The following is a 20934-nucleotide window of genomic DNA, read 5'->3' as shown; positions in this document are numbered from 1 at the left end:
TGAACCATTGCAGGGGCACCTGAGCAGTTCAATCTGTTGAGTGTCCGACTCTTGGTTTCGGCTCAGGTCATGATCCTAGGGCCGTGGGATCTCTAAAGTAATAATAATAATAATAATAATAATAATAATAAAATATATACTCACCTTTTATTTATTTTTGTTTTTATTTTTTTACATGTCTATTTTTGAGAGAGAGAGCGTGTGCACACCAGCAGGGAAGGGGCAGAGAGAGAATCCCAAGCAGGATTCTGTCAGCACAGAGCCCAACACAGGGCTTGAACCCAGGAACCGCGAGGTCCTGACCTAGGCTGAAGTGAAGAGTCACTCAAATGACTGAGACACCCGGGTGCCCCCACTCACCTTAAAAAAAAAAAAATTAATGATCATAGAACCTAAGAACATCTCAGTAATGTGCCCCTTGTTAGGGAAGTGATCTCTGTAGGCAGGCCCTGGGGAACATGGGGCCGGGAAAGAAGGCTGAGCCAGATGCCAGTAGACGTGAGTCCTTGCCTGCAGTCTGCCAAGAGCCAGCTGAAGGGCATTAGGCGCGTTTCTTCATTTCTTTTACAGTTTCTTAGCAGTGGTGGGGGTGGGGGAGGTGCTTCATACTATGTCAATAATTCCCTGGCCTCTCTTCTGGATGTTTAGCTCTCTGAAGTCAGGGCATGTGTGTCTTTCCTAATCACCTCCACCCCAACACCTCGTCCCAGTGCCATTGAACACATTGGCCTTTGATCAGAGTCTGCTGGAGGGATGAAACAAAGTAGGAGGGTAGAATGGTGGTGAACGCTCTGGGTCTGCCTCTACCTAGCCGTGCCTGTCTGAATAAGTCACATAGCTGGAACTTGCATTTGGGTCTCTCTGACCCACTGTCATGCTTTTATCCAGGCCCTGCTGCCCTGGGTCTGACTGACACCTTTTTATCCAGCCTGCCAGTGTTCAGTCCTTGGCTCCTACCAAACGCCTTGCAGCCCAGTGACGGGGCAGTGTGAATGCCAGCCGGGGATTACAGGACAGCGCTGTGACAGGTGTCTCTCAGGAGCCTCTGATTTCCCCCACTGTCAAGGTAAGGAAGACGGCAGAATGCCAGACGTCGGGTTCCTCTCTGAAATGTGTGTGGCCAGACTCCCAGACAAGCCCAGGAGATCCGCCACTGGTCACCTCTACACGCTTGACCCTAATCTGCCTGGTTCTTCCCCAATTCGAGTCCATTGAAAATGCAGGTATCTTCACACCAGTCAGAGTGGCCAAAATGAACAAATCAGGAGACTATAGATGCTGGAGAGGATGTGGAGAAACGGGAACCCTCTTGCACTGTTGGTGGGAATGCAAATTGGTGCAGCCACTCTGGAAAACAGTGTGGAGGTTCCTCAAAAAATTAAAAATAGACCTACCCTATGACCCAGCAATAGCACTGCTAGGAATTTACCCAAGGGACACAGGAGTGCTGATGCGTAGGAGCACTTGTACCCCAATGTTTATAGCAGCACTCTCAACAATAGCCAAATTATGGAAAGAGCCTAAATGTCCATCAACTGATGAACGGATAAAGAAATTGTGGTTTATATGCACAATGGAATACTATGTGGCAATGAGAAAGAATGAAATCTGGCCTTTTGTAGCAACGTGGATGGAACTGGAGAGTGTGATGCTAAGTGAAATAAGCCATACAGAGAAAGACAGATACCATATGTTTTCACTCTCATGTGGATCCTGAGAAACTTAACAGAAACCCATGGGGGAGGGGAAGGAAAAAAAAAAAGAGGTTAGAGTGGGAGAGAGCCAAAGCATAAGAGACTCTTAAAAACTGAGAACAAACTGAGGGTTGATGGGGGGTGGGAGGGAGGGGGGTGGGTGATGGGTGTTGAGGAGGACACCTTTTGAGATGAGCACTGGGTGTTGTATGGAAACCAATTTGGCAGTAAACTTCATATATTGAAAAAAAAAAAAGAAAATGCAGGTATCTGATGTACATCCTCAAAGGAATCCAGAAATGCTTTGTTCCTAGGGAAAAAAAAAATTTTAATTCCATGTGTTATGAATTTGTATTTCTTGATTTACACGTAAATTCTCCGTGTCGAGCAGTGTGGCAAAGGTGACCCCTTTTAGCTGCAACAAGTGTTCCTTGACCCCTTCCCAAGGCATCCTGCCTTCTCTCTGGTTCCAGGTTCGCAGCACTTACACCGGCTGCCCTGTAGTCCCCTGAGGGGTGATTCCACTGGGTCCCCTTGCTGGCAGGCAGAGCAGGCTTTGCTATGCTTCTGCCCCTGTCCCCTTGCTGCCCCTGGCCTCCTGGGGGATTGTCATCACCCAGCATAGGTGCGAGGGGAGAGGGGGTAACCTAGAGTCTAATGAGTTTGGAAAGAGTGAGCCAAGGGGAAACACTGTTACTGTCACAGGTCATCCTCACTACTCACCCCCCTTGCTGATGAGGAGACATGGAGAGTCCTCCGTGCTCTGTGGCAGAGGGCACAGAAGGAAGATGCCTGTGCCCTTGGGGGTGTACCGCCTCCAGTGGTGAGGAGCTCCCGCCTGCCTGCTGCTTTAGAGGCCCCTCTCCCTGTTGAGAAGAGGTGTCGGAGGGAGTCCACACCAGACTTTCCCCTTGCAGAATGGTTTTCTCTACTTCCTGCTCTTGGTAGCGCTTCGAGCTCTGCATTCACCTCCAGCTTGATTCCCTAGAACCTTACTCACCAGACTCCTCAAGACACCAGGTTTTCTTGCTGGTAAAAATTGTAGCCAGTAGTCAGAGGGGGCAGTTCACTTTCGAGAAGCCCTGAAGGTCCCCAGAGTGCAAGGCTTTCCCGGGGTGTCTGCTCACCTCCCCGGGGGTCAGGAGTGGAAGGAAGCGTTGTGGCAGCCGGGCACAGGGGCGGGGCAGACACAATAATTCCTCCAGAGCCAGAGGGCAGCCATGGTCAGCCTGGGCAGGAGCCACAAGCAGGGCACGGCCAGGCTGAACAAGAGCAAAGAGTAGGAAGAGCGTGTTCACTCCTACAGAGGAATGTGAGGGAACATCAAAACAAAAAAAGAGAGACGCACATGAAATCATCAAGGGACAAGCCAAGGGAAACAGCCGAAGAGGAGAAAAAGGCAAAATGTCTAAGAGAACACTTCACAAGAAAACAAGATCCTATTATGAAGTTATTTAAATTATTGGCAAAACCAGGCTCAGGGCGGGCTTACCTAAACTCTCTTCATTTCTGGTGCTGTGTAATAATAATACTGAGACATTGCAAGATCCCGCTTTATTGAGGACAGATTATACGGGGCCTGTAATACTATTGACTAAGGCAGAAAGGCAAACTAATTAGTTTTAGAAATAATTTTAGTGCAGATGGGGAACAAGGGGATTGTGATAGTTAAGGAATTAAATCTTAGTTGACTAAAAAATGTACTTAAAAAATTCTGTGACTTCTATTTAATGGACAATTAACAAGTCTCTTGGTACAATATTGCCCTCTTCTGGACAATCCTAAAAATGTTCAAAATTCTAGAATCTCTTTTCCCTAATCTCCATCATCAGTCAGAAATGAACTTGGAGTAGTAGGCAGGGAATGGAATTAAGTGGCAAAAGGGGTGACTTGGGGAGTTAAGGACCACAAAGGTTATTTGGGTGTGCTTTTTCTGAATTACATGCAAAGTCCTTGCCACCCATCTATCAAAATATAAATGTAGATGCATTATTTTTTTTAAGTAAAATGTTTAAAACTCATAACATCAAACTAAACCAAGAGACAGACAGATATAAAAACACCAAGCATTTAAATATTTCTAGGGGCCTCTGGGTGGCTCAGGTAGTTAGTTAAGTGTCCAACTCCCGATTTTGGCTCAGGTCACGATCCCAGCGTCAAGGAATGGAGCCCCACGTTGGGCTGAGTGTGGAGCCTGCTTAAGGTTCTCTGTCTCCTCATCCCCAAAGGCAAGGGAATTAAAAACAAAAATGAACTATTGGGACCTTATGAAGATAAAAAGCTTCTGCACAGCAAAGGAAACAACCAACAAAACTAAAAGGCCACCAACGGAATGGGAAAAGATATTTGCAAACGACATATCGGACAAAGGGCTAGTATCCAAAATCTATAAAGAGCTCACCAAACTCCACACCCAAAAAACAAATAACCCAGTGAAGAAATGGGCAGAAAACATGAATAGACACTTCTCTAAAGAAGACCTCTAGGGGCGCCTGGGTGGCTCATTCGGTTAAGCGTCCGACTTCAGCTCAGGTCATGATCTCGCGGTCCGTGAGTTCGAGCCCCGCGTCGGGCTCTGGGCTGATGGCTCAGAGCCTGGAGCCTGCTTCTGATTCTGTGTTTCCCTCTCTCTCTGCCCCTCCCCCGTTCATCCTCTGTCTCTCTCTGTCTCAAAAATAAATAAACATTAAAAAAAAATTTTAAAGACCTCTAGATGGCCAACAGGCACATGAAAAGATGCTCAATGTCGCTCCTCATCAGGGAAATACAAATCAAAACCACACTCAGATATCACCTCACGCCAGTCAGACTGGCCAAAATGAACAAATCAGGAGACTATAGATGCTGGAGAGGATGTGGAGAAACGGGAACCCTCTTGCACTGTTGGTGGGAATGCAAATTGGTGCAGCCACTCTGGAAAACAGTGTGGAGGTTCCTCAAAAAATTTAAAACAGACCTACCCTATGACCCAGCAGTAGCACTGCTAGGAATTTACCCAAGGGATACAGGAGTACTGATGCATAGGGGCATTTGTACCCCAATGTTTATAGCAGCACTCTCAACAATAGCCAAATTATGGAAAGAGCCTAAATGTCCATCAACTGATGAATGGATAAAGAAATTGTGGTTTATATACACAATGGAGTACTACGTGGCAATGAGAAAGAATGAAATATGGCCCTTTGTAGCAACGTGGATGGAACTGGAGAGTGTGATGCTAAGTGAAATAAGCCATACAGAGAAGGACAGATACCGTATGTTTTCACTCTCACGTGGATCCTGAGAAACTTAACAGAAACCCATGGGGGAGGGGAAGAAAAAAAAAAAAAAGAAGTTAGAATGGGAGAGAGCCAAAGCATAAGAGACTCTTAAAAACTGAGAACAAACTGAGGGTTGATGGGGGGTGGGAGGGAGGGGGGTGGGTGATGGGTGTTGAGGAGGGCACCTTTTGGGATGAGCACTGGGTGTTGTATGGAAACCAGTTTGACAATAAATTTCATATATTGAAAAAAAATTTAAAAAAATAAAAAACAGGAAAAAAAAAAGATTCTGTCTCCTCTCTGCCACCCTCCCCCGCTCATGCTGTCTGTGAAAAAAAAAAAAAAATTAAATAAAAATCTTTCTAAATCACATATAGGCTCCAGCGGTGCCTGTAACCCAGCTGGTACCCTGGACTCCAGTTTGGTAAGTAGAGGATTATAAAAGGGTTACAATTCTAACATGCATTTTGATATATATTACAGACTAACACATTTGGGAGCTTCCTCAAGTTAAAAGTAAATTAAAATAAGATCTGAGGGGGCGCCTGGGTGGCTCAGTGGGTTAAACATCTGACTTTGGCTCAGGTCATGATCTCACAATTCGTGAGGCCGAGCCCCACGTTGGGCTCCGCCCTGTGCTGACAGCTCAGAGCCTGGAGCCTGCTTCGGATTCTGTGTCTCCCTGTCTCTCTGTGCCTCCCCCGCTCATGCTCTGTCTCTCTCAAAAATAAATAAACGTTTAAAAAAATTATAAAAATAAAATAAGATCTGAAACCAAATTGCTTAAAAGGTCACTGCTCTTGTTCAGAGTGCATATGTGATCATGTTTATTTTTTTCAAAAACAGAAGAATAAGGCTTATTTTAACTTTTAATTCCAGAGCCCTAGTGTTTGATTCCTACTGTAGGTGACCCTGAGGGCATTGCCACCAGAGGCCCCTGCACATAAGCCTTAAATAGATAATTAAAATTAAGAAAAACTAAGGCTAAGTGCACAATAAATAAAGCTGTGTATGAAATAATTGCAATTTATTTGCTTTTGCTCCAATCAGATACTATGGTATTTCTCAGTGCTTTAGAAATGATCTGTCTTCTTAGCTGCAAAGCCTGAAGATGGTGAACCTCCAGGCATCCGAGGGACAGACGGAGAGAGGTTGTGCATCCTTACAGTGAGGCAGTGACCTTTGCATATTACACAAGTACTTTCAGATAAACATAATTCTCTACTGATTCTCAGTATGTTAAATACTGAGATAATCTTCCAGGTAGATTAATAGTTCCTGCTGTCACAGAACCAACAGGTAATGACGACTCTAAGTAAAAGTGATTTTTAAATATTTCTTTTCCTGTTTTTTCCAGTTTTATTTTTACCACAACGGATTATGTGTAGAAAGAAAAGAAATGAATAATAAAAGAAGAGCCATGAGCGGTCGGTTGAAATCAACCCAGTACTTTTATTCCCTCTGGATACACTTCATTTACTTTTCGCAGTCAAAATATAATTCTGTGACAAACTTTGTTCAGAACGTATGTTTGAAAACATGTCTTAACTCTGAGATGTCAAGTGTTGGCTTGATTTTCTTTCAAAGGGATACTGCCAGTGCAAGCTTCATGTTGAAAGTCCTTCATGCAGCATCTGCAAACCATCATACTGGAATCTGGCCAAAGAAAACCCCAGCGGATGTTCAGGTAAGGTTTTTACGCAGAATAATTTACTATATTGCCACCTCCTCTTAATTTTCTCTACTTCAGTGACTAAACCCACAAAAGAGCTATTTATTTAATAAGTTCAATTTGTCTCAAATTCTGTGTAAATATTTTGACGTTTTCCCCCTACTTTTGGCAGAATTTCTATCATTTTGAAAATCCCAGCAAGGGATTTATATCCTGTTTCCATATATATTTTATTGATAAATGGTTGATATTGCCTTGTTTTTATAACCTCTCTTTCTTGTTTGATTTTAGTTTCGTTTTATGCTTAGATTGAAGCCAGGAACAGGAACTTAAAGACACTAAAGGTGGCTAAGTGGAGTGAATATGTCCTTAACTAGAGTTTGTTCTCATGGAAGCGTGTCAGTAGTGTTCTTGACATTAGGCTCATTAAAAAAAAAACCCTGATGGGGCGCCTGGGTGGTGCGGTCGGTTGAGCGTCCGACTTCAGCCAGGTCACGATCTCGCGGTCCGTGAGTTCGAGCCCCGCGTCGGGCTCTGGGCTGATGGCTCAGAGCCTGGAGCCTGTTTCCGATTCTGTGTCTCCCTCTCTCTCTGCCCCTCCCCCGTTCATGCTTTGTCTCTCTCTGTCCCAAAAATAAATTAAAAAAAAAAACGTTGAGGGGCGCCTGGGTGGTGCAGTCGGTTAAGCGTCCGACTTCAGCCAGGTCACGATCTCGCGGTCCGTGAGTTCGAGCCCCGCGTCAGGCTCTGGGCTGATGGCTCAGAGCCTGGAGCCTGTTTCCGCTTCTGTGCCTCCCTCTCTCTCTGCCCCTCCCCCGTTCATGCTCTGTCTCTCTCTGTCCCAAAAATAAATAAAAAACGTTGAAAAAAAAAAATGTTGAAAAAAAAATTAAAAAACAAAACAAAACAAAACAAAAAAAACCCTGATGTTGCAGCCTTTGTCTTAGAGTGGTCACATACTGGCCATTACTCCTTGTAGGTGGATGGTATTGATCTGGTGTTTCTGCTGACCCCAGAAAGCAGTCCCGTTTTAGGCGTCAGTGGAGCAGACTGGAATTCTGCTGAAATGTGCCCAAAAGTGACCACACATGTAGTGTTGCTGCTGGGCCATGTTTCCAGAGCCAAGGGCTGTCCTTCGTGCAACCTTGGTCCAAGGATGCTGTCTTTTCTTCACAGAATGCCAGTGCCACGTGGCGGGAACAGTGAGCGGAATTGGAGAGTGTGGGCAGGTAATATGGGCCGATTGTTCGTATACCAGTGGACTAGGAGAGCAGTTGACGTTGGGATTTCTCGGGGAGGGTATTAGTGCCTCTGTGATTGTACAGGGCATGCTAATCTCTCTGGATGTTTTCAGATCCCCTCCATCCTGCTTCATGTTATACAGTGAGGCAGTTTTAAATCTTGAAGATTAGCAAATTGTATGAACTTATCAAATTTTGTTACCTTGTTTATTCTGCAGCAGGATGGTGACTGTCACTGCAAGTCTCATGTCAATGGCGATTCCTGTGACACGTGTGAAGATGGATATTATGCTTTGGAAAAGAGCAATTACTTTGGGTGTCAAGGTAAATACTTCCAGTGGGTCCTGAGAGAAGCCAGTGTTGATGGGCAAAGACTGTCCGGATCATCTTTCTTCTGAGTTCCTTGTCTTCATGCGGTCTTTCTGATGGGATGGGACTAAAAAATTCTGTCTAGGGAATTGGGCCAAATACTCAGTTGAAACTAGTAATAAATTGCAACTGGGGCTGCTTCCACTTCGCTTCTACCAGCATGGTGTCGGTTTAATTATAGAAAACACAATTGGGATGAATGGGGATTCATCTGTTAATTTCATAAATAACATCAAGACTTTGTCATTTTGAAGATATTTTTTGTATTATCAAAACAGCTCACACCAGATTTTAGAGACAATATTGTGTTAAATAATACACCTCAAAGAGTGTGGCCGCACAGGCTGCCGTTGTCTCTCGCCCACAGACTCTCATTAGCAGACGTTGTTTATAAGGGCACCGTGTTGCTGAATCACGTTTAGCTCCTGGGCTCCTGTCCCCTTCCACCAGACAGTGATGTCGGAGCTGACCTTACAAGTGGACTTACAAGTGGACTTTTGGGGGCACCTCCCATCTCAGTTTGGGAGGTGCCTATATGTTTCTACCATCTGCTGGATATGAGATGTGGCAAGGGTAGGAAGCAGCCTGATCTTACTGATTGCCACTTCTCAGAGAGGGAGGGAGAGCTTCAACGCGGAGATGCTTTGATGGGTCACCGCTGTTGTTTTCTGACCTTTAGGGTGTCAGTGTGACATCGGTGGAGCGATCACCCCCATGTGCAGTGGGCCCTCCGGAGGATGCCGTTGCCGAGAGCATGTCGTGGGGAAGGCGTGCCAGCGGTGAGTCTTCAGGGAGGTCTCCTCCCGTACTGATGTGGAAGACTCTCAGAGAGTCCTGTCTGTGCCGACAGTTCCTGTGAAGAGACAAGCCGTCCTAAAGAGAGAGGGCTGATGAAGCTGTCCTGTCATTTGAAATCTGGACACTTGTCAGGGAGCCCAGTTGAAGCAGGAGGTAAGGTTGCCCTAAAGACGACTACTTTGTAGGTCCCAGAGCTGCCTCACTGGACAGTTCCCACAGGTATATAAAGCCAGGTGGACGAGACTAGAGCTGGATGCTTGAGGTGGGTTCCTGTGGGCAAACCTCCTTGTAAAAGCCGCAGCCTGGAGGAGCCCAGCAAATGAGCAGGCTCCTGGGCCAAGGAGATTCAGGTCCAGCTTCTCCCTTGGGACCCATGGCTGAAGGCGTGGAGAGGCCAGATGTGTCGCAGTGGGGGCAGGGGGGCGTGGAGGGGGGAGAAGAAAACTCTTGAAGTGGGACGAAGTCCCTCATCTCATGCAGAAGCTAATTAAAATAAACTGCAGGAGCAAGGGAGCAAGTGGAGACTGAGCTCCCAGAGGGGCTATCACAAGTATGGCAGCCGTACTGTCTCTGTGTCTCATCATATTTAGCATTTTACAGATTAAAACATTTTTTGTTCATTTTATTTATTTATTTATTTATTTATTTATTTATTTATTTATTTTTAACGTTTATTGATTTTTGAGACAGAGAGAGACAGAGCATGAACAGGGGAGGGGCAGAGAGAGGGAGACACAGAATCGGAAGCAGGCTCCAGGCTCCGAGCCGTCAGCACAGGGCCCGACGCGGGGCTCGAACTCACGGACCGCGAGATCGTGACCTGAGCCGAAGTCGGACGCTTAACCGACTGAGCCACCCAGGCGCCCCAAAACATTTTTTAAATAAGTCCAGTGTTCTGTTAGTTTCAGGCGTTAAATATAGTGATTCAGCAATTTTATACATTACTCTGCTCATCGTGATACGCATACTCTTCATCTCCTTCACCTACTTCACCCATCCCCCCACCCATCTCCCCTCCGGTAACCATCAGTTTATTCTCTATATTTAAGAGTCTGTTTTTTTGTCTTTCTCTTTTGTTTTGTTTGTTTGTTTCATTTCTTAAATTCCACATACGTGTAAAATCATGTGTTGTCTTTTTCTGACTGACTTATTTTACTTAGTGTTATATCCTCTAGATCCATCCATGTTATTGCAAATGACAAGATTTCATTCTTTTTTATGGCTGAATCATATTCCAGTGTGTGTGTGTGTGTGTGTGTGTGTGTGTGTGTGTGTGTGTGTGACGTCTTCTTTATTCATTCATCTGTTGATGGATGGACACTGGGGTTACTTCCATAATTTTGCTATTGTAAGTAATGCTGCAATAAACATAGGGGTGCATATGTCTTTTCAAGTTAGTGTTTTTTAAGTTAGTGTTTTTGGGGTAAATAGCCAGAAGTAGAATTACTGGATTATATGGTAATTCTATTTTTAATTTTTTGAGGAGCCTCCGTACTGTTGTCCACAGTGACTGCACCAGTTTGCATTTCCACCAACAGTGCACAAGGGTTTCTTTTTCTCCATATCCTCCCCAACACTTGTTTCTTATATTTTTGATTTTAGCCATTCTGACACGTGTGAGGTGACATCTTGTTTTGGCTTTGATTTGTATTTCCCTAATGATGAGTGATGTTGAGCATCTCTTCATGTATCTGTTGGCCATCTGTAGGTCTTCTTTGGAGAAATGTCTGTTCGTGTCTTTTGCCTATTTTTAAATTGGATTATGTGTTTTTTGGCGTTCAGTTGTATAAGTTATCTATATATTTTGCATACTAGCCCTTTATCAGATATGTCATTTACAAGTATTTTCTGCCATTCAGTAGATTGTATTCTAGTTTTGTTGGCTGTTTCCTTTGCTGTGCAAAAGCTTTTAATTCTCATGCAGTCCCAATTGTTTATTTTTGCTTTTATTTCCCTTGCTTCAGGAGACATATCTAGAAAAATTGCTATGTCCAATGTCAGAGAAATTACAGCCTGTGCTCTCCTCAAGGATCTTTATGGTTTCAGGTCTCACATTTAGGTCCCTAATCCATTTTGAGTTTATTTTTGTCTATGGTGTAAGTAAGTGGTCCAGTTTCATTCTTTTGCATGTGGCTGTCTAGTTTTCCCAACGCCATTTGTTAGAGACCATCTTTTTCCCATTACATATTCTTGCCTCCTTTGTTGAAGATTAATTGACCATGTAATTGTAGACTTGTTTCTGGCCTTTCTATTCTTTTCTATGTGTCTACTGATCGAGGTGTCTATTTTTGTGCCAGTACCATGGTGTTTTTGATTACTACAACTTTGTAGTATATGTTGAAATCTGGGATTGTGATACCTCTAGCTTTGTTCTTTTTCAAGATTGCTTGAAGATTGCTTTTTCAAGATTGCTTCAAGATTGCCAAGATGGCTAATTTGGGGTCTTTTGTGGTTCCCTACAAACTTTAGAATTATTTGCTTTAGTTTTGTGAAAAATGCTGTTGGTATTTTGCTGGGGATTGCATTAAATGTGTAGATTGCTTTGGGTAGTATGGGGACTACCCATACAGTATGGAACTGTTTTCTTTTTATTTTTTTTATTTTTTTTATTTATTTTGGGGACAGAGAGAGACAGAGCATGAACAGGGGAGGGGCAGAGAGAGAGGGAGACACAGAATCGGAAACAGGATCCAGGCTCTGAGCCATCAGCCCAGAGCCTGATGTGGGGCTCGAACTCACGGACCGCGAGATCGTGACCTGGCTGAAGTCGGACGCTTAACCGACTGCGCCACCCAGGCGCCCCTGGAACTGTTTTCTTAATTTCTATTTTTGCTACTTCTTTATTAGTGTATAGAAATGCAATGAATTTCTGTATATTGATTTGTACCCTGTGAATTTGCTGAATTCATTTATCAGTTCTGGTAGTTTTTTGGTGTCCTTAGGGTTTTCTATGTATATTATCATGTCATCTGCAAATAGTGAAAATTTTACTTCTTTCTTACCAATTTGGATGCCTTTTATTCTCTTTTCTTGTCTGATTGCTGTGGCTAGGACTTCCAGTACTATGTTGAATAAAAGTGGTGAGAGTGGATATCCTTATCTTGTTCCTGATCTTAGGGGGAAAGGATTTTTCCCCACCGAGTATGATATTTGTTGTGGGTTTTTCATATAAGGCTTTTATCATGTTGAGGTATGTTCCCTGTAAACCTACTCTGTTAAGGGTTTTTATCATGAATGGATGTTGTACTTTGTCAGATGCTTTTTCTGCATCTATTGAAATGATCATATGGTTTTTCTCCTTTCTCTTAATGATGTGACATATCACATTGATTGATTTGCAAATAATTGAATCACTCTTGCACCCCAGGTATAAATCCCACTTGATCATGGTGAATGGTTATTTTAATGTATTGTTGGATTCTGTTTGTTAATATTTTGTTGAGGATTTTTGCATCTATGTTCATCAGAGATATTAGCCTGCAATTTTTTTGTTGTTGTTGTTGTTTTTGGGTTTTTTTGGTAGTATCTTTACCTGGTTTTGGTATTAGGCTAATGCTGGCTTCATAGAATGAATTTGGAAGCTTTCCTTTCTCTTTTGTTTTTTGGAGTAGTTTGAAAAGAATAAATATTAACTCTTCCTTAAATGTTTGGTAGACTTCACCTGTGAAGCCATCTGGTCCTGGACTTTTGTTTGTTGGGAGTATTACTGATTCAATTTCATTGTTTGTAATTGGTCTGTTCAAATTTTCTATTTTTTCCTAATTCCGTTTTAAGAGTTTATATGTTTCTAAGAATTTATCCATTTCTTCTAGGTTGTCCAATTTGTTGGCATATAATTTTTTCACAATATTCTCTTAAAATTCTTTGTATTTCAGGGGCATTGGTGGTTATTTCTAGTGTTTCATTTCTGATTTTGTCTATTTGACTTGTTTCTCTCTCTCTCTCCCTATTTGATCATTCTGGCTAGAGGTTTATCAAATTTGTTGGTTTTTTCAAAGAACCAGCTGTTGGTTTCTCTTGAATCTGTTCTATTGTTTTTTTAGTTTCTATTTCATTTATTTCTGCTCTGATCTTTATGATTTCCTTCCTTTTGCTGGGCTTGGGTTGTTTGTGCTTCTTTTTCTAGCTTCTTTAGGTGTAATGTTTGGTTGTTTATGTGAGATTTTTCTTGCTTCCTGAGGTAGGCCTGTGTTGCCATAAACTTCCCTCTTAGAACAGCTTTTGCTGCATCCCAAAGATTTTGGACCTTTGTGTTTTCATTTTCATTTGTCTCCATGTATTTTTTGTTATTTCCTTTTTGATTCCTTGATTGACCCATTCCTTGTTTAGAAGCATGTTATTTAACCACCATGTATTTGTGTTCTTTCCAGATTTTTTCTTGTGGTTGATTGCTACTTTCATAGTGTTGTGGTCAGAAAAGATGCTTGGTATGATTTCGGTTTTTTGAATTTGTTGAGACTTGTTTTGTGGCCCAAAATGTGATGTGTTCTGGATAATGTTCCATGTGCACTTGAAAAGAACGTATATTCTGCTGTTTTAAGATAGAATGTTCTGAATATATATGTCATATCAGTATAGAATTTTTTAAAACCATGATCCATTTATAATTTTCTGTCAGTGGTGGGAGGAAAAAGCTAATTTTTAATATTCTGGCTCTTAATCATACACTGGAAAGTCTGTGAAATGCAACTTCTAAATTGCATGTATCTTTAATACTCTGCTTTATCAACAGATTAATAAAGAAATCTTGGGGCGCCTGGGTGGCTCAGTCAGTTGAGCGTCCGACTTCAGCTCGGGTCATGATCTCACAGTTCGTGAGTTCGAGCCCCACATCAGGCTCTGTGCTGACAGCTCAGAGCCTGGAGCCTGCTTCCGATTCTGTGTCTCCCTCTCTCTCTGCCCCTTCCCTGCTCATGCTCTGTCTCTCTCTGTCTCAAAAATAAATAAACATTAAAAAAAATTTTTAAATAAATCTTTAGTGTAGTTTAGGTAAATTGTCTATATTTAGTTGGTATGGTGTTTCTCTCCTTTCCCTTGATGTTTCCAGCATTTGAATTCTAAAAGTCAGAGCAACCCAGCTGAGCTTTCTTCAGTCATTTCTAAATGGCAGTCACTGCTGGGCCACATAATAAAAGGTGTGTGAAAGAGAACACATCTGTGGATATGTTTCCCTGCAGACTAACAAAGCACATGATGAACCAGAGGAATTTTGTAAATAGGTTTGGAAACATTCTCCACCCATGTTTTATCTCTTTTTACCTTCCTGTTGATAAAGTGAGCTTTCCCCCTACTTAACCAGTATAATTTTTTTTCCCTTCCAACTATGCAAGCGGTGGGCTAATTTTCAGGTAGAAATAATGCAACTTTAATAGGAATTAAATTTCCCATCCCGAGGCAAAAATATTGATTTTTTTTTTTTTACATCACAGCCAATACACATATATTAAATTTAGAACATGTCCTTTGATTTAGTGATAAATTGTAACTATGATAAAAGGAGAGTGAACCAGCATCAAAGATGCCATACCACCTTTTCTCTGGGTTGGTAAATCTTTTGTCCTTTTGTACTAAATTCCTCCCAAAGGTTTGTTTATGATATCATCTGAACATTTTTTTCGTATTTCTTACAAGGTTAGAAAGCTTTCACATTCACTTTGTCTTCTAAATAATTATTGTGATAATAAATGTAATATATGTTTGTTGTAAAGTTGCAATAAGTACCTAAAAGTAAAAGGCAAAGAAAATTCTTCATTCCACCACCCAGATGATAACCCCTTTGATATTTTTTGTTTATTTTTTTCTAGGCTTTCTCTTTCTTTTTTAAAACATTTTTAATGTTTATTTTAATTTTATTTTATTTTGAGAGAGAGAGAGAGAGAGAGAGAGGCAGAGCGCAAGTGGGGGAGGGGCAGAGAGAGAGGGAGACACAGAATCTGAAGCCGGCTCCAGGCTTTGAGGGGTCAGCACAGAGCCTGACATGGGGCTCAAACTCATGAACTGCAAGATCATGACCTAACCCAAAGTCAGAAGCTTAACCAAGTGAGCCACCCACGTACCCCTAGGCTTTTTCTATGAATACAAATTAATACCGTATTTTCTTCATATAATTCGTATCAATTTCTTCACATGATATTGCAGACATTTTCCATATCATTAGTCTTCCAAAATATTGGTTATGTAATGTTTCATAATTTCTTTAATTATTTCATAATTGTACATTTACATTGCTTCTAAGCTTTCACTATTATAAACATTCTTTTATGTTAATTCTTTGACAGTGTATATTTAATCATTCTTTAGAATATATTCCTGGAAGGAGAATTACTGGGTCAGTGGGTATGAACATTTTTAAGGATCTTTATATATCACTTCCAGAGAAATTGTAAGCATTTGTAATTCTATTTGCAATATAGGACTGTGACTTTTTATTTTCTTTGACTAATTGATAGTTATGGGTTTAAATACACTAACTGCTATTAGTTTGTGATTGGATTGTCAAAATGTGGCATTTTGAAGAACTTCAAATAGTTTGAATATGAAATGTTACATAAGTATTGTAATATTTTTATTTATTTATTTTTTAATGTTTTTATTTATTTTTGAGAGAGAGACAGAGACAGAGCACAAGTGGGGGAGGGGCAGAGAGAGAGGGAGAGACAGAACCTGAAACAAGCTCCAGGCTCTGAGCAGTCAGCACAGAGCCTGATGCGGGGCTTGAACTCATGAACCATAAGATCATGACCTAAACTGAAGTAGGACACTTAACTGACTGAACCACCCAGGCGCCCCAGGGTTGAAATATTTTTGATCCTTCTCTATGATTGCTATTATTGGACTCTTGAAAGAAATCCATTTATAGACTTATAATTTAAGAAAAAACGAGGCATAAAAAGTCATTCTGATGATTGAAAAAACATATATGGAGAGAAAAATGTATCTAACTTGTAAACTTAACATATGAAATATTGTATGTCATATTCACTATGTATATATGGTACTTAACAACATTGCTTGGTACGTATATGTTAATATTTGTGTAATGAGTGAATATGAGTATATAAATGAATGATTGAATGAATGAATTTGTACTAAATTACCTAATTTGACTTTGCTAAGTTGTTGGCAACCGTTTAGAACATATTAAAGGATACTACTACTATGGGTTGTGCTAAATGATTTTCTCATTTTATTGCTTAGAATGATAAGTGTTGGGTGTATTTTATGTGAATGTTTACAAGAATGAAAGCAATAATTTAAAGAAAAAGCAGGGGGAGGCTCTTTCATTTGTTCTTATTTGTTGCAGTCTTTCAATTTGGTGGGAGTTCTTTTAGCAGAGCTACTGAGATTAAAGAATATTTGGATTATCAGTGGACTTAACTTGCTGTATCCACATTTCCTTTTTGTTTACAAAAGACCCGAAAACAACTACTATTTCCCGGATTTGCATCATATGAAGTATGAGATTGAAGATGGCACTGTACCTAATGGGAGAGAACTTCGGTTTGGATTTGATCCCCTGGAATTTCCTGAGTTTAGCTGGAGAGGATACGCCCAGATGACCTCAGTGCAGGTATGTAGCCTCTAAGAAACTACTTCATGGCAGGATAGTGCGTATAGTTACCCACAACACTGTCAGTGAGTCCCCCACAAAGGCAAACTATCCCGAAAACTGACTCCAAGATTCTTTTTCTCCAGACTACAGATGGGGTTTGGGGTAAGATTGGATTTTAACTCATAAGTATATGTATCGATTTCACAGTTTATTGTTAATTTAGTCACCAAATCAGACAAAGAAAGGATGAAAAAAAAATGGTGTTTATTTCTGGAGACTTTTTACAAGAAGTTGTTTCCCAAATGAGATTAGTCTATATTTTAACACAAGAGACACTTTTCTTTAAAGCCATTTGTGAAGATTAAAAATGAGTTGAATTAAATAATTTCAGTGTGTGCGTTGTTAATATTTGACCGGTGCTTTTTTTGGTTTTTTGTTCTTTTTTTTTTTTTTTTTTTTTTTTTTTTTTTTTTTTTTTTGCTTTTTTAAACTCGGAATTACTATATGAATAAAAACTAAGATAAATGAGGAATTTGTTAGTGCTACTTAAATTTTCTTTCCTGTATTTCTCCTTTCCTTCATTTTCCTCTTCTGTATCCATCTCTCTTGGCTTTGTGTTGGAATAATTAAGGGATTTACACATTTTCTTGCTACCTTTAGAACTTATACAATATTTATAACTAACAATTTCTGTATAGTCATTGAGAAGTTTTATTCTCAGAATTTCTCTTTGAGGTTGGTCTCTTCAAACTGTGTTTCTCAGTGGCGAAATTCAGAACAAAAGAGGTAAACTGACGACCATGGTTACCCAATATTTGTCCTTAGTAGATCCAGAAGTAATGCCTGTTATATTTATATAAGTCACCCCTTAGAGAAACAGGGACAGGTTCACAGTTCTGTCGGAGCCACCATTGGTTCTAATGTTGCTTCTTGCCTGACTAGGGTCCCCCATCAGGTTGCTTTACACTCCCTAGGATCCTAGGATCCTACACCTCACTGCTTTCTCCTTCTCCCCAGTGTAGCAATTCAGTTTCTTTAGCTCCTTCCTGATCTTCATTATTAAGAAAAAAGCAATGGATTCCATTAAGTCATAATAGATTGTGAATGACTGACAGTCCAGTCAAGGTGGATACCCTCTCATAGGTGTCTACAGTTGGAAAGAATAACTAGTTAGCATAAAGGAATAAATTCCAAATGATGGATTTCTTTAAGTATTTTTAGTCAGCAGACCTCGGCAGCGTCCATCAGATCACCCCTAACTTGTTCCTTATACATTTTTGCATTTTTATTTTCCAACATGGAACTAACACCTTTAGAGATGGATTCTGTCAAGTTAAAAAGCCCCATTCAGTGGAGTCTTTAAGGCTTTCTATATATGGTACCATGTCATTTGTAGATCATGAGAGTTTTACTACTTCCTTACCAATTTGGATACCTTTTCTTTCTTTCTGTTGTCTGACTGCTATGGCTAGGACTTCCAGTGCTATGTTGAATAAAAGTGGTGAGAGTGGACATCTTTGTCTTGTTCTGACCTTAGGGGAAAAAGTCTTCATTTTTCACCGCTGAGTATGATGTTGTACGTTTTTCATATAAGGCCTTTATTATCTGTATCTACTTTGCAGAGGATTTGTTTTTATCATGAATGGATGTTGTACTTTGTAAAATGCTTTTTCTCCATCTGTTGAAATGATTTTATGGTTTTTATCTCTTCTCTTACTAGTGTGACATGCCACATTGATTGTTTTGCAAATATTAAAGCACACTTTCATCCCAGGAATAAATCCCACTTGATCGTGGTGAATGATTATTTTAATGTTTTGTTGGATTCTGTTCACTAATATTTTGTTGAGGATTTTTACATCTATGTTCATCAGACATATTGACTTGTAGTTCTCTTTTTTTGTAGTGTCTTTATATGGTTTTGGTATCAGGGTGATACTGGCCTCATAGAATGAATTTGGAAGTTTTCCTTCCTGTTATATTTTTTGGAATAGTTTGAGAAGAATAAATATTAACTCTTCTTTAAAAGTTTGGTAGAATTCACCTGTGAAGCTGTCTGGTCTCAGACTTTTGTTTTTCGGGAGGTTTTTTTTTTTTTTTTTTAACTACTGATTCAATTTAACTTCTAGTAATTGATCTGTTCAAATTTTCTGTTTCTTCCTATTATGTTTTGGTAGGTTATATGTTTCTAGGAATTTATCCATTTCTTTTAAGTTGTCCAATTTGTTGGCATATAGATTTTCATACTATTGTGTTACAAGTTTTTGTATTTTTGTGGTGGTGATTGTTATTTCTACTCTTTCATTAGTGGTTTTGTTTATTTGGGTCCTCTCTCTCTCTCTCTCTCGATAAGTCTGGTTAGAGATTTATCAATTTTGTTGATCTTTTCTAAAAACCAGCTCATGGTTTCATTAATCTGTTTTATTTACTTTTTTTTAGTTTCTGTATCATTTATTTCTGCTCTAATCTTTTTTATTTCCTTCCTTTTTCTGTGTTTCAGTTTTGTTTTTTCTTCTTATTTTAGTGTCTTGAGGTATAAGATTAGGTTATTTATATGAGATTTTTCTTGCTTCTTGATGTAGCCTTGTGTTGCTATAAATTTCCCTCTTAGTACAGCTTTTGCTGCATCCTAAAGATTTTGGACCTGTGTTTTCATTTTTATTCATCTCCATGTAATATTTTATTTCTTCTTTGATTTCTTTTTTTAAGTTTATTTATTTTTACACACACACACAGAGAGAGAGAGAGAGAGAGAGAGAATGAGTAGGGGAGGGGCAAAGAGAGAGAGAAAGAATCCTAAGCAGGCTGTGCATTGACAGAATGGAGCTTGACATGGGGTTTGGTCCCATGAACCTTGAGATCATGACCTGAGCTGAAATCAAGAGTCAGATGCTCAACAGACTGAGCCACCCAGGCGCCCCTCTTTTTTGATTTCTTGATTGACCCATTCGTTGTTTAGAAGCATGTTCTTTAGCCTCAATGTATTTGTGCTCTTGCAAAATTTTTCTTGTGGTTGATATCTAGTTTCATAGGTTTGTGGTCAGAAAAGATGCATGGCATAACTTCAGTCTTTTTGAATTTTTTGAGGCTTTTTTTGTGGTCTAATATGTGTTCTATTCTGGAGACCATTACATGTGTACTCAAAAAGAATGTGTATTCTGCTGAATATATCTGTGTATTCTGAATATATCTGTTAAGTCCATCTGGTCCAGAGTGTCATTCAAAGCCACTATTTCCTTGTTGCTTTTCTCTTTGGATGATCTGCCCGTTGATGTAAGTGGGGTCTTAAAGTCCCCTACTATTATTGTGTTACTATTGATTATTTCCTTTAGGTTTGTTATTAACTGTTTTATTTATTTGGGTTCTTTCATGTTGGGTACATAAATATTTACAATTATTATATATCCTCTTGTCGGATTGTCCCTTTTGTTATTGGAATGGAGTATTATTCAGCCATAAAAAATAATGAAATGTTGCCATTTGCAACAATATGGATGGAACTAGAGAGTATAATAATGTTAAGTGAAATAAGTCAGAGAGAGACAAATATTGTATGATTTCACTCATATGTTGAATCTAGGAAGCAAAACAAACAAGCAAAGGCAAAAAAAAAAAAAAAAAAAAAAGGAGATAGAGACAAAGCATGAAACAGACTCTTAACTGTAGAAAACAAACTGATGGTTACCAGAGGGGAGCGGGGTAGGGGATGGAGGAAATAGGTGATGAGGATTAAAGAGTACACTTGTCATGATGATGGAAAAAAAAATAATTAAAAAAGAAAAAGCCCACATTCTTTTTGGATAGAGATTGAGATCAATTTTATGTGACGTAGGCATATTTTAATTACATCCAGATTTGGTCACTAATGTGTTTGGAGTATTTTAACCTTTGTTTGGCCAGCATCAGTTTCTGTGACCATTTAGAATTTTATGTATGTGGCCCCTGGAGTGGTCTGTCTACAGGGGTAGTTGTGTTAAATAATCCTGTCCTTTCGTTCTCTTCTGCTTTTTTATTTCTCCCAGCCTGTGGTGGTTGCCCCTGCCACTATGGCTTTCCTTAAACTAGTCCTGCTAACATTCTCTTCTGTCTGCCTGATTCCAAAAGGGTCAAAAGAAGAACTCAGTTCCTGAGGGAACAGGTCTTCACTGTAACTTTAATTGTAATTAAGTTGTATTGTACACTTAAATTTAATTGTAATTGTAATTGTGATTTTAATTTATTGTTAGGCCTTCCTATTTCCATCTGCCACAGAGTTGGTTATTTGGTGTTTTCTGAGTGAGAGTGAGTGTGTGTGTGTGTGTGTGTGTGTGTGTGTGTGTGTGAGAAAGAAACAGAGAGTGTGGGTCTG

The 20934-nt window shown here is 40.1% G+C and overlaps 1 protein-coding gene across 5 annotated transcripts in view; it reads left to right on the top strand.

Moving 5' to 3' along the window:
• Positions 1–20934, top strand: part of LAMA3 (laminin subunit alpha 3) — a 276218-nt gene that overhangs the window by 119253 nt on the left and 136031 nt on the right. For 4 of the 5 annotated variants that reach the window (XM_058692495.1, XM_058692498.1, XM_058692501.1 and 1 more), the window contains exons 13-19: positions 929–1066; positions 5332–5378; positions 6542–6641; positions 7803–7855; positions 8086–8191; positions 8916–9015; positions 16448–16604. In XM_058692495.1, the coding sequence (XP_058548478.1) occupies positions 929–1066; positions 5332–5378; positions 6542–6641; positions 7803–7855; positions 8086–8191; positions 8916–9015; positions 16448–16604 (701 nt within the window). The remainder of the gene's footprint in view (positions 1–928; positions 1067–5331; positions 5379–6541; positions 6642–7802; positions 7856–8085; positions 8192–8915; positions 9016–16447; positions 16605–20934) is intronic. The other variant, XM_058692496.1, reaches the window with a different exon arrangement.

The sequence above is a fragment of the Neofelis nebulosa genome, chromosome 11 (assembly GCF_028018385.1).
Source record: "Neofelis nebulosa isolate mNeoNeb1 chromosome 11, mNeoNeb1.pri, whole genome shotgun sequence".
NCBI classification, from domain to species: Eukaryota; Metazoa; Chordata; class Mammalia; order Carnivora; family Felidae; genus Neofelis; species Neofelis nebulosa.
The sequence above is the reverse complement of the archived record's forward strand: the minus strand, read 5'-3'. Positions and strand labels throughout refer to the sequence as shown.